Source organism: Zootoca vivipara, chromosome 8 (genome assembly GCF_965207765.1).
Source record: "Zootoca vivipara chromosome 8, rZooViv2.hap1.1, whole genome shotgun sequence".
In the NCBI taxonomy this organism is placed as follows: domain Eukaryota; kingdom Metazoa; phylum Chordata; class Lepidosauria; order Squamata; family Lacertidae; genus Zootoca; species Zootoca vivipara.
The window spans coordinates 69,115,526-69,129,809 of record NC_142591.1 but is presented as its reverse complement, the minus strand read 5'-3'; the positions used below and the strand labels follow the sequence as shown (position 1 = coordinate 69,129,809).

The 14,284-nt window shown below is 38.1% G+C and overlaps 1 protein-coding gene across 1 annotated transcript in view; it reads right to left on the bottom strand.

Annotated features, from left to right (window-relative positions):
* Positions 1-3,201: 3,201 nt before the first annotated feature.
* Positions 3,202-14,284, bottom strand: part of EMC2 (ER membrane protein complex subunit 2) — a 41,010-nt gene continuing 29,927 nt past the window's right edge. The window contains exons 8-11 of the mRNA XM_035125121.3: positions 12,539-12,620; positions 12,033-12,143; positions 9,703-9,807; positions 3,202-3,517 (exon numbers count right to left, since the gene is read on the bottom strand). Coding sequence (XP_034981012.1) covers positions 3,431-3,517; positions 9,703-9,807; positions 12,033-12,143; positions 12,539-12,620 — 385 coding nt within the window. The 3' untranslated portion in view covers positions 3,202-3,430. The remainder of the gene's footprint in view (positions 3,518-9,702; positions 9,808-12,032; positions 12,144-12,538; positions 12,621-14,284) is intronic.

Genomic DNA, 14,284 nt, shown 5'->3' with positions numbered 1-14,284 from the left:
GATGCTGGGAAAGATTGAGGGAACTAGGAGAAGGGGAAGACAGAGGACGAGATGGTTGGACAGTGTTCTTGAAGCTACGAACATGAGTTTGACCAAACTGCAGGAGGCAGTGCAAGACAGGAGTGCCTGGCGTGCTATGGTCCATGGGGTCACGAAGTCGGACACGACTAAACAACTAAACAACAACAACAACAATATATTTAATTGCAACATTCTGTGTATAAGGCGACCCCCAATTTTAAACTTAAATTTTTTGGGGGGGGGAAATATAGTCTTATACATGGAAAAATACAGTATTTCAAGTAAATAAATAAAATTTGAGCTTTGGGGATTAATGGGTAACCCCAGAATCCAGTTTCATGCTTCTTTTACCCAATTTAAAATTTGGAGTTTTGAGCAGCTTTTTTTATATAAAAAAAAGTTGCATAATGCAACGTTCCACATCCTGGTGCTCTCCAGATGTTCTTGACTATGGTTCCCTTCATCCCTGACCATTGGTAACAGAGCTATAGTCCAACCACACCCAGAAGTAAGTTGGGGAAGACTAGCAATTGGATCAGGCAGCGGAAGCACTGAAAACTCACTGGGAGGTAAAACCACCAGCATCCCAACTACATTATTAAAGCTAATTACATTACCTGTGAGCATATGCAAGGAATCCTTCCAACAGCTAGTCTACTTATTTAACGTTTCCCACTCTGGGTGGCTTATACAACATTTTGAAATGTTGCATTACAAACAGAAAGCTCGGGAGCTTTGAAAAAATTGGTAGTTTTAGAAATGCAAATTGGGATTTTTTAAAAAATTAAAACAACACCCAGCATTTATGCACTTCAGTCCTCTAGATGGAGCACTCTCCCAATGCATTTGCAGCAAAGTCAACTACAGCTTTTCCAGCAACGTAGCTCAAATGCAACAGTAGTAGGTAAGTGAATAGTTACAGGTAGGTAGCCGTGTTGGTCTGCAGTAGTCGAAACAAAATAAAAAAAATTCCTTCCAGTAGCACCTTAGAGACTAAGTAAGTTTGTTATTGGTATGAGCTTTTGTGTGCATGCACACTTCTTCAGATGACCAATGACAAACTTAGTTGGTCTCTAAGGTGCTACTGGAAGGAATTTTTTTATTTAGGTAAGTGAATGTCACTCTCAAGCATCATTTTAGCTTGCCAGTCCAAGCTACCTAAGCTCAAAGAAGAAACCAAATAACGGAGAAGGGGAAGTATTCAATTTTAATAGTGTGAGAGGCCAGAGGGTGAGTGCAGTTCCCTTCCACAACTTTTGTCTCCCAAGTACTTTTCTCCTAAGCAAAGTGTCAATAGTGGTAGCAATCTTGGGCTAAGAGGTCCTGGAGAGTGAGCGAAATAGGTGGTTCATCACTCCTCACCTTCCCACCCCTTTTGCTGATAAGTAAGGCTCACTACCTACTTCACTTTAGGTATGGTTCAGAGCAGAACCATTTAAATTAATGTAGAATAGTCATGGCATTGATTTCAGTGGATCTGCTCAGAGTACAACTCGGTCAGCCATCACCTTCTATGTTCAAATACATTTATAATAATAATAATAATAATAATAATAATAATAATAATAATAATAATAATTGGATCAAATTGTCGTTCCCAGTCCTGGTTTGCAGGGAAAGTGCAAACCAGTGTGCCAGCTAGTCCATACACCCCTCTCCCAAGCAAACTGTGGTTTGCTGCAAACCAGGGGAGAAGGGGATCATGGAAGAGAGTGAATCCAAGAGTCACTAAAAACCTGCCCACATACCACAAAATCATAGCATGGCATGTCTAAACTAGCCTACAGTGTTAACTCCATCTAAAATGAGGGAGCACAAAATGTATAAACTATTGGCTTGCTAATATGCTTTATTGCTTGAGGACTTCAAGCTATGAAACAAAACTGCAAGCTTCCCTTGGTTATATGCATATCGTTTTAGTCCCTTGCCCAATTAAATCAAATTCATTTAAGTATGCAATAGTAATTTGTTGAGCATCTCCCACTGCACCTCCCTGTCTCCGAGGTGGAAATTACCCCCTTGCTCATAGCAGTGAAAACATTCTGTGCATTTCTGCTCCTCTATACCACAGTTCCAATGAAAACAACAAGCTGCACCCTCTTGCTGGCAGAAGCTTTGCACCTTGTACACAAAGGTTGTGTTCATAGTAAATTCCAACAGTTTGCTTTAGTACTGTACTGTATTTAGACCTGGAAATGTTCCTAGTCCAGGAGGAGTTGCATGCGTCCTGCTTTAAACGAACACCTAGAACTGGAAAATAAAGCATTACTTTTTCTCACCAAAGTGCTGCTTCTCCCCAAAGCTATGAACAGGATCAATAACTAGTATTCAATTTACTGCAGATATCCACATGTAGGGCTGAGAATCGAAGCTAAAATATTGTCTTTTGACTCTGTTTTTCTACAGCCTTTGATACACCTTTCACTCAAAAGAAATGAATAGAATCTGAGACAAACAGAACAGAGCAAAACTGGGTTGTTTACTACAGACCAGCAAATGAAGTAGATTCAGATTCAACCTACTTAAAGAAACCAATGTTAAAATATATGCTCTGATGGGTTTTTTTAACCACACTTGTGTATATATCTATCCATTTGATCCCACTTCTAAAACACTGTAGTGTGGGAATCAGTGACTAGAAAGATCCTAAGCCTAAAAAGTTCCTCGGTCTGTGTAGTGACCTTTGTAGCAGCATGGAGACAGGGCTGCCTTGAAATCATTTAGCTATGAGGATATTTGATGGTTTCAACTTTTTAAAAATCTTTGCTTTGTCTTTATAGTTTTGGACACAGTTGTTATTATTATTGTTATCGATATTGATTCCCATAAGATCTAATGAACAGACACACTTATTTTTAACTACTATCTTAGAACAGAAAGGCATAGCAATAACATTGATATTACCATTATTTTGCAAATACGATGTGTTCAGGAGGAAATATAAGGTCAGCCCTTGTTCGGTAAAGAACTGCTTAGTGCATGTATAACTTTACCGCAGCTTCATCAACTGTTCTGTTAGAACATTTTATGCCCCATATGGTATTCATTTTTAAGCACAAGTCTCCAGCACTCCTACATATGTTCAATAAATAATTCTGCTTTATCATCACTTAAGTTTATTTCTACATCATGTTATGGCTTAAGCATTTACTGTACATACAAGATCTGAAGAGACTGATGTTCAATAAATTTATTCTTTTTATTCATTTCAGTGGCTTTTCATCATAGCAGCAATAAATAGGAATTTTATATCTTTTATAAAACACATTATTTAAGAGAGTCACTTTCACTAACATGAAACCACTGTTAACACAACTGGGAATTTAAAATTAACATAACTCTTAGATAATTTGAGTTTGGACATGGAGCTGAGGAAAGAAAATCTATCACTGGGTAGCTTCGCTATCATTTACGACTGGGTAATCTGCAGGGCCTCCAACATGTCTTCTACAGCTTTCAGAGAGTACTTCGTCTCCTTCTTACTGCGACCAGCATACTAAGGGAAAAGAAAGATTAACACTTGTTTTACAAAACCAAGTAATGAAAAGTCACAATAGGGTACATCACCACCAAAATTGCCAAGACTGCACGAGGAATCTCCTACCGCAGAAATATTCCATTAAAAACCAGTACCAAGATTTGACTGTAAAAATGCCCATTTTATGTCCCCTCTTGTGTGATGCCTACAGAATGCAAAAGGAGTGAGTGGCAGATTGAACATCTAAGAACCTGTGAGGGGCTAGTAGGAATCTCTGCTTCCGCCACTACTCTAATCTACTATGTTAGTTTTGTAGGGTTGGGTCACAACATTGAACAGAGTTCTTTCCATGTAAAAAGATTCCCACTATCTCTTGCAAGCTTCAGCTTCCAGTGGTACCCCATAAGCAGTTCTTAAAGATTAAAAGCCTTTCAAGAACAGGGTAGGCAGCTACCAAAAATTGTAGATTTCTCCCTTGCACAACAAAAATGTCTACAACTCACACTTCGACCCAGCCTTTAGTGTTTATTTATATTTAACCAAAATCGTAGATGTGAACACACATGAGTTGAAGAAGAAATCCCTAGTTTGAAACCTCACTTCTACCATGAACACACTAGGTTCTGTCTCTGAGTCTTAGCCTCACATCATGAGAAGGGATACTATTAGTACCAACATTACAGGATTGTTCCAAGAATTACTGAAATGATATATGTACAATGGTTCAGACACAATATATACATGTTAAGTATCATTATTCTCATTTAAGCTCACTAGTTCTTTTCATATCCTGAGCAGACAAGGAGATTGAGTTTGAATTTATTAAACATCTTGGACAAAATGCATTGTAAATTTGACTGTTGGTTTCAGGAGAGGTGGCAATATTGGTTGGATTTGCAGAAATCTGACAAATTCATACAAAGACATAACCAGATTAACAGCATGCTTTGTATTAGCCGTAGCTAAATATCAACATTGTTTTTGACACTTATGAAACCAGCTGTAGACTTGATCTGTGCAGTGACCCATAAGTGGTTGCTAGTGTTTTATCAATACAAATGTTTTTACTTATACCTTTTGTTTTTTGATTTTGTTTTACATCTATAACACCGAAATGTACATACTGTACAGATTTATTTTTGTTATGACTCAAGGTCAATAAAAATAAAATTACTAATACTATATTTGAAACAAAATAAAAAAATTCTTTCCAGTAGCACCTTAAAAGGTAAAGGTAAAGGGACCCCTGACCATTAGGTCCAGTTGTGACCGACTCTGGGGTTGCGCGCTCATCTCGCATTATTGGCCGAGGGAGCCGGCGTATAGCTTCCAGGTCATGTGGCCAGCATGACCAAGCCGCTTCTGGCAAACCAGAGCAGCACATGGAAACGCCGTTTACCTTCCCGCTGTAGCGGTTCCTATTTATCTACTTGCATTTTGATGTGCTTTCGAACTGCTAGGTTGGCAGGAGCTGGGACCAAGCAACGGGAGCTCACCCCGTCACAGGGATTCGAACCGCCGACCTTCTGATCAGCAAGCCCTAGGCTCAGTGGTTTAACCACAGCGCCACCTTGTCATTGGTATGAGCTTTCGTGTGCATGCACACTTCTTCAGATACCAATACTATATTTGTATTTTATTGTGCAAGTATTTTATTATTCGATTGTTTTGTTTCATACATGTCCATACCTCAACTTTCTTTCCATGTGGTGGACATATGTATGATTCAAAAGACTTGATTCAGACTTAGTTATCTTAAATCACAGTGAAATCAATGGGAACTAACAGCACAATCCTTTTTTTTAAATAACATTTTATTAGATTTTCCAATTAAACACATTTAAAGACATTAAACAAAACAAACAAACATTCAAAACAACACAATACATACATCACTTTTTACTCTTCTCACAATCTTCTATTAAGAATGCTCTGCCGAGCTTGACTTCCCTCCCTCCCCTCAATAGGTTTTCTAATCAGTTCTTATCTCGCAGTTCCTTTATATCTAGTCCTTAAAGTCAATTCGTAGGATTTATTTTAAGCCTGCAAGTGTCTTTAAGCTTCTACAGTTCTTTTCCATATAATCCACAAATTTACTCCAGTCTCTTAGAAACCTTGTCTCCCTCTGGTTTCGAATCCTGCTAGTCAGTCTCGCTAATTCTGCATATTCCATCATCTTTGTCTGCCACTCTCCACAATCCTAACCATGTCTACTGAGGAGTCCTATTGAATTCAGTGAGACTTACTCCCAGGTAAGTGGGGTGTAGATTGCAGCATAAGACATTACTAACTTGTCCAACTGATATACATGGGAATGATATTTCCCTAACTTAATCTGGATTCAACACAGAGCAAGTTAAGTGTTTGCTTTCTTTCTGATGTTGTTTAAACACTTTTTAGAGCTGTCAACATTGTCTCCTGCTGAATATTCTATCCAACATCATGTCAACAACTGCACTGTGTAAAAAGGAAACGGAACTATAATTAACAAGAAAAAGAAAAAGAGATACGCTGACAGAATGTTTACCTAAAATGTTAAAGAAATGCTGAAGACGAAACAATTTTAATGTTAACAAAGTAACTGTTGTACCTACTTACTAGAAAAAAGGAAACAGCTACCAGACTTGAAACATCAACATTTTAACATTTAGAGTGACTCAGCTTTGGTAACACTAATATTTCTCAGCACGAAAAGATTTGGCTATGGTACTCCAAAGTTAATAAGCTTCTATTTAAATTACAGAAAAACCACTTGAGTTTCATTTAGCAACATTTACTACAGCAATGTTGTCATTCCGTGACTCAATATGGGGACTTGAACGGCAGGATAGTAAATCATATCGTTTTATTTGATTGTGATCTGTCATTATAATGCAAGGCTCTAAATGAAAAGAGAGAGATCTTGGCACACATGGTGGTTTTTACATGCAACCAACTAAATGTCTTACAGTTTGCTGTTTGTTTATACGGGCAAACATATGGCTATAGCAGTGATAAATGGGTGGACTATTCCATCCAAACTTCAAGGGGCAAACCCCAGTGGGAAATACGCTGTGTGTTAACAGGCCATACATACAAATGGCAAAGTGCAATGACACTCCTGAATGGCTCTAATACCTTTCAAAGGACACAGGAGAACAGCTGAGTGGATTGTACCTACAATTAGCTAGCTCCAGCACTTTCTTCATCATTTGCGGAAGATTTACCAGCTAATGATACATTCTACTAAGAATTATTCAGGTGGATGTAAACAGGAATTGTACTAAGATGTTCACGTTCCATTCATTTCAGACAGTTTTTGGTCTTAAAAATTAAACGGTTTATAAATGTTTTTATTTATTTATTTATTTTAAAGTAGGCTTATGTCAAAAAAGTTCCTAACTGGTAATTTGGTCTACTTGTATTGCTATATTTTAACATGGGGGGGGGGATTATACCATTCCTTTGTAGGTGTAATTTCTTTTCAAGGGCTTGCCACTATCTAATTTTTTTTTCATGGCCTATTCTCAAACTAACATTAACATCTAAACACCCAATAAATTTCCAGTTTAATGCTCTCCCCCCCCCTTCAAGTACCATGGCCGACCTGCATACTAGATTTCCTGATTTATGATGTGTTCCTTTTCCCTCATAATTAACGCAATTTAGCAAATGTCTCATGACCCGATGACAAAATTTTGTGGTAAGACAGGTAATATTCCAGCTGGAACAAGAGACGGAAGAATTGTTAACCTGCCTTTGACCCCCTTGGACCATTTTCAAAGATTAAGTAACCTTAACCCCAAATCTTAAAGACTGAAGGTGAAAAATGGGGCCAGGTGTGTGTGTGTGTGTGTGTGTGTGTGTGTGTGTGTGTGTGTGTGTGTAGGCAGCCCCAACCATATATTTACAGAGATTTAACTGCTTAAGAAACTAATTATAGAAAAATCTCAAAGACCTTGTGCTTGATTTGAAAACTGCTTGATTTGAAAACTGGGGAGTTCAAAATAATTAGTACTATGCCTATTCCGTTTTAGGGACACTTAGGACAGATCTGACATAAGACAGTAACAGGAGGAAAGACCCTTGTTAACTTGAAAAATGGCTCCCTTTAATGACATTGGCATAAGTTTCAAGTTTTCAAGTTAGAACAAACAAAGCCCAATGGTGTCACAATCAATAAAAGCCTAGTTGGACATCTAAATCACTTCGAATTCTAGTTTATGACCAATTATTTTTGTGTACTCCAGCATTAGGCACCAATTCAGCCGATGACAAAGCTTTTACTTCCCCATCTCTCTGAAATCATGATTAAATTTTCTGTCCCGAATGGTTTGTAACAGAATCACCTCACCGCTAATAAACAACATGTGGATGCCTAACGCTAGAGAATTTAGTCATGTGTCCAAAAGCATTTATCAGTGAAATTACTGAGTGGATCATATTAAGGGCTTAAAAAAACACACTTAACGTTAATCAAACTTGCACCACTCTGCTAAAATGCTTCCATTACAGACACAATAAACTAATTGAAGGAATAGGAACCTATATTTTGCCTTGATGTTAAGCACACAGAACACAAGCGAGGATTCTTCAGTTTTAGTGATTTAGATATATTGTAGTTTATGTCATTAGTTCACAATTAATTAGTGCAGTTAATTTAAGGGCCTCAAACACTTATGAAAACCTGGTTCTTTCCCCTTAAATTCCATAGTGGCCACACTACAACCTACAAAATATTATTATTATTTGTTTTAAGGGCTGCATTCACCCTTATCCAACCCACTTGGAGCTGCATGCCAAAAGTACATGTGGCCAAAAGTGGGTGTGGTGATCCCACACTCTTTCATTACAACACACACACACACTGCCCCTCCTGAGCTGATCCACACAACTGGATCAACAAGAGGTGGCAACCATTAGGGCACTAGCCTCTACTCACCTCCACACTGTGTCTACTTGATTTGTTTTTTTTTCCTGCAGCTGCCAAAATGGATGGGGGTTTTTTGAGGGAGGGGAGAGAATCGCTTGGGAGATTGGACCAGGCCCCTGAACTGGGGACTAGCCACCTTTGCCATACAGGATACGAGTCCCCTTAACAGAATCATTTGGCATATTCTTTTTTTTTTCATTTGCAAGATTGCAACCTTTAGCAGAATAGTAGTTATTGAGAACAGATTAGCTCAATGTGAAGAAAGCCACCTACCAATTTTTCAGCCCTTTTGCTTCAGGCTCTTCAGTAGTTTCAGTGCAAATATAGAAACAGACCAAACCATACAATACGCAAAGCTCAACCAGGATTTGGTCTTTATTCAGTAAAGATTCTTATAGTACATTTTGCCCGAGTAGGGTGTTAACTTGAAATTTTGGCCAACTTCTAATTTACGTAATTGTATCTTGCATACTGAAATTCCCCTTGCAGTTTTCAGCTAGATATGGTATTTGTCACTTTTCTGCTAAAATACAGCTGAAGTATGCAATACATCACAAACATATGAAGTCACAAAGAAGTTCTGACATTTGTTTTAAATACATTTTAGTTGTGTAAAATGTGAACTGTTCTGGTAAGTATCAACTGAGAGAGGGGCCAATTTGCAATTATTTTGATCCAGCTCCAACATAACTATGGAATTGGACCATAAGTTTAAAAAAATAAAAAATAAAATAAAATACAAGCAGTGTTTTCAAATTTACACTGCGATCTTCAGAGATAAATTATATATACCATCAATTTAACAGAATCAGAGGAACAGTTCAAAACATCTCAAGACTGATTAAAGCTAAGCAATTAAATCCAACCAAATATCCCATAAATAATAGCTTCTTTTATCAAACTTTTTAAATCAAACTAAGGCAAGTTACTGGATTTGCAGTCAAACTGCAATAGTGCAATATGGTAATGTTGCCAGCAATTAATTATATTTATAGCTGAGCAGACACTTAATTTATGCACACATGGATGCACAAGGATTCCTTCAGACTATACACTCAAAGGTTAGACAACTTTTGCAATATATTCATATCCTCTAAAAAGATGAAAAACAAAATAAAATTCCTTTTGTCCTTATGTTATTTAACTCTCTGAAATCTGCATGGCCTCTTTATGACTTTATCACACACCCCTGCCTCCCCATTCCACTTGCCTACTACATAGGCAAACAAGGTGAAAAGGTCTATTGTAATGTGGTGCATGAAGCATATCAGAGTTTTAACACAATACTCACCTGGTAAGCTCTATTTATTTGGTTTGCTGCCCAACCAGCATACTTCATATTATCTTTTTTCATTTTTGCACTTGCCTTGGAATTGGAAGCAATATGGCTGGCAGACTAGAAAGAAAACAAGAAACAAAAACAAATCAGCAATAGAATCTTGCAAAATAAACCTGAATACTGAACACACATGGAACATGATGAAACAGTGCAACAGGAAAAATGTGGGCACAGGTATTAAAATAAAACACATTAAAGCAAAAACTACAATACATTTTAAGTTAACGGTTTTCAATAACAAAATAAACAAGTAAGAAATTGGACGTTGTGGTTCTGCTAGTCTCTCTCTCTCTCTCTTGTTCAAGGTAGGCGCAGCAGTGAACTTTTAATATCTCTGCAAACAGCAGTTCCCCATGCCACTTGGCAAAACACTTTTGAGAGGCAGGGCAATGTCTAAATCAGTTTGTCTATTGCATAGGGATCTGCTGTTCAAAGACAAACTCAAACGTTCATGATGCGCTCGCAAGCCCTGAGGTGCGTCGAAAGCAGCTCTCTGGATTCCAGCCATACCCTTAAGAATTCAGAAAACTTGGAAGCAAAACTTCTAAAACCGAAGGCCTGAATGTTCATGAATATCATGCTATTTAAGTTACAAGTTCTAAAACACAAAATGTAAGAACAACTTCAAAAGAAGAATTGCTGTTAACATGCACAAAGCAGGCATGATCTTGTTTCCAGAAAATGCTGACATTTGGACGGTGCATCCTTACTGCTGGTTCTATGGAAACTTTTATTTGATATGGCAGCATTACAGAACCTCAAATCTTGTCAACAGGTAGTAAAAAGCAAGTGTCACCACAGACCTTGAGAGGGAAAAGGTTTCATCTGCAGTTTCAAAAGATAAGTCATTATGTGATCCTCTATACTGACAGCAATAAAAAAAATGCTTTAATCGTTAAGTATCCCTATTATAAATTCTATAGCATTGCTGTTTAAGTGACATTAGAAGGAATTTGTAGCACTATTATAAAAAGTGTGTAAGTTGGAAATCAGCACTTCAAATACTGTACTGAGAATCCTTTACTTAATGCCTTTTTTTTAGAAAGCTTTGTCACTACAGCAGCTGTATGCACATCATCTGTTCTTAGCACAACAGAACAAGAATACAAATGGTGGTTCACCCCAGAGTACATTTGGTGATAAACTTGGTTCTTTAAGTTGAATGCAAAAGAGGGCCTCCCCACCCCCAAGAAGGTTTAAGGTTTTTCCAATTATAGTCTTGCGTTTATCTCCCAAGAACTTAGCGTCAAGAAGGCAACCTCAGTGCTGTTGCTTCTCTGTGGTCCTCATGCCCAGTTCCCTAACAGGACATTCAGAAGGAGGAAGAAAAGGAAGGATCATATATCATAGCTCCCATTCTTGACATGCAAGTAGAGCAGCAACCACATGAGAAGCCTGACCCACAACAAGTGGAAACAATATGTGTGGCTCTTGCAATGTAAGAGTATGGATGGAAATGTACAGTACTTGGGCATAGAATGAAATAGATCTGTGCACTTATGATATGATAGTTTAAGGACGGTTTTCTTGCACTGAAATTTTATCTGTATAGGAAATCATCATGCACAATGGAGAGAATAAGTCTTAGTGTCTCAGAATTCTTGAAGGTACCAAAATAAGGTCAGAAGAAAAAGGACGGAGGAGGAGGTGGAAGTACTTTGGCACGCACATACTCAGAACTTTTCATGCAGTAAAATAAGGTATATTTACGCTAAGAGTAAAAAAACTTCACAAGTCTGTCTTTCTAACGCAGGCATCCCCAAACTTCGGCCCTCCAGATGTTTTGGACTACAGTTCCCATCTTCCCTGACCACTGGTCCTGTTAGCTAGGGATCATGGGAGTTGTAGGCCAAAACATCTGGAGAGCTGCAGTTTGCGGATGCCTGCTCTAACAGATCCATTTTAAAGATCCTATTGAAAATTTGCAAGAAGCTCTAGAACAATTAAATTAGTAGGAATTTTTAGCTGCCTTAATGCTTCAGCTAAATACTTTTGTACTGTACTTGAAATAGAATTGCTAAATTAAATAACTGATTTAATACTTCAATGACACTAAGATGTGCTTGCCTATAATGATACGAAGAGAAAAGCTGCTTTATTTATTGGTGTTATATAAAGTTTGCTAAGGCTAGGAATAAATAAGCCAAACCCGACTTATGCATCACACCTGACATCACACTTGCATCAAGGAGCATGGCATATTTTTCTGTCTCAACTCAACTTACATAACTTTAAATATCAAATTGATTATTTTTTGGGAAATTAAATGCCTTCATACTCACCATATAAAGTCCAAATAATGCTCTCATGTTTCTGTTGTTCAGCTTCAACGCCTGTGCAAAATATTTTCTTGAGAGCTCAAGGTTTTCAAGCCCTCCTTGGGTATATTTAACCTATTTCAAATGTAAGATTGATGAGCAAGTTTACTTTAACATTATGAAAAGTTGTGCCACTTATATAATAAATCCCAGAAATGGAAACACGAGCTTTTCCTCTGAGAGTGAAAATAGTACCAGACTAATTCAGCTTGAAGAATGGAGTTAAAAGATGTAAGGGGTATTTGATGCTTAAGTGAACCATTAAAAAAAAACACCAGGATGACAATTATTGGAAAACAAAACGTCTGAGTACAACCAAATATGAGGATGCAAGCCAGTGGTACAAAAAAAGAATGTAGTAGAAGTCATGGGAGACAACAAGTGGGCAGACTGCAGGAACAACATGCCTTGCCAACTGGCCACTGAGCAAAGACAACTGCTCGCTACCCAGACTGTCCTGAAATACTCACCTCTGCAAATTGCTGGCAATATAAGTGGTTGTGGGGGTTAGCCATCATGAGTTCCTCCAAGCAAAAGGCTGCCTTTGCATAACTGAAAAACAAAACCAGAAAATCACACCATTATTATTATTAGCGTATTATTATTATTATTATTAGTAGTAGTAGTAGTAGTAGTAGTACTATCACCACTAGCGCAGTAACAGGAGCACAGCAATAGAGAAGTTTTTATACTAAAAGGTTTTTTTTCTTACAGAAGAGAAAGCAAAAGCACAGGTAGTGCAGTTTCTGCTTTATAATCTTCTGATGTTAATATGCAAAGAGGGACTCACAAACCTCACTCACAAGCAAGACACATGGCTCCAGGGCCCATCTGAGGCTCATTATCCCACGATATATGAGCTTTACCGGTCCCACTCCACACACTACAGCAGAAGAGGAGAAAACACTACACTCCTGAAACTTGTTCACACTTCTACTCTCTCCACCTCCCCCCTGCTATGCAACACTTGAACCTACTATGTGTGGGACATTTTTCTTCTCATGACCATATCTTCCAATATATAGGGCCATGTGGAGAAAGGTGAATATAATAATACGTGAGTAAAATAATTTACTTGCTGGGCGTAAATTGCTGAAATGTCCGGGAAAATCTGTATGTATGGCAATGGATGTCGGAATTGTAGATTTTGGTGAATTCCCTTAAAAATAGCTCAAAAACTTAATTTTGCAAAAAACCGAAATAATCCCAACAACTTTTGTGTCCAGATTTTCGCATTTTGAAATATGGCAACCCTATTTGCACCCCACCCATCTGACTGAAACTAGGCTGTGCAAGGACTCAGCCAGCGGTGATTCCTCCAATTGCAACACCTGGGAAAGGAGTGCATTTGCTGTTAAGCTGCTGCCAGCAATATCAATGCACGGATGATTTCACAAGAATATGACCAACAAGTGTTTCAAAGACATGCACCAGAAGACGTGTGGCAAACTGTAACTCGAAAATGGTTAGATCCAAGCCAGTTTTAGTATCCAGTCATTAATTATTGCTAAACATTTTCACCAGGGTAGCTAAGATCTGTGCCCTTCATTCCCATAAGCCTTAGCTAAGGCAGAAGGTAAGAATGTGCACTCAGACACTATTGCACATTACCGCAGCAAATGCAAGCCCCAAACCCATATAATTGTGCTAATTAGTTATTATATTTCTAGTTATCTTTCAAACAATGGTTCCTATAGCACCTACATAAAGCTGAACAATTAAAAACCTTCAAAAGTGATGCTAAAATTCAAAATGATTACAAGAGCAAGCAGCAGTCAGGCTTACAAAGGCAACAGAAAAACACCACCTTTACTCTTAAAAGCAAGACCTCAGGCTGGCCTTCAAAAATTCATTTAAAAACAGAGCCACCACACAAAAAGCCTTGCTGTTTATTGAAGACAATCTGATATCAGATACTACCATGGTCTCTTGGTCTGGTGGATTGATTTGAAGCATGGATAGCCAACATTGTGCCTTCTAGATTTTGCTGGACTACAACCCCATCACTTCATTTGACAGGCCCTGGACAATCCCCCTCTGAAGAGGAAGGATGAGGTAAATACAAGTGGGAGGTGTTATTTCAAATGTCCAGGTCCCAAGTTTTAGGACTGGGAGCAAGTGCAGCTTGTAAATCACTGGAATATGATCAGACTGCCCAGGCCAGATTAAGAGTCTTGCAACCCCCGTTTGGTTCAGCTGCATTTTCCAGACTGTTT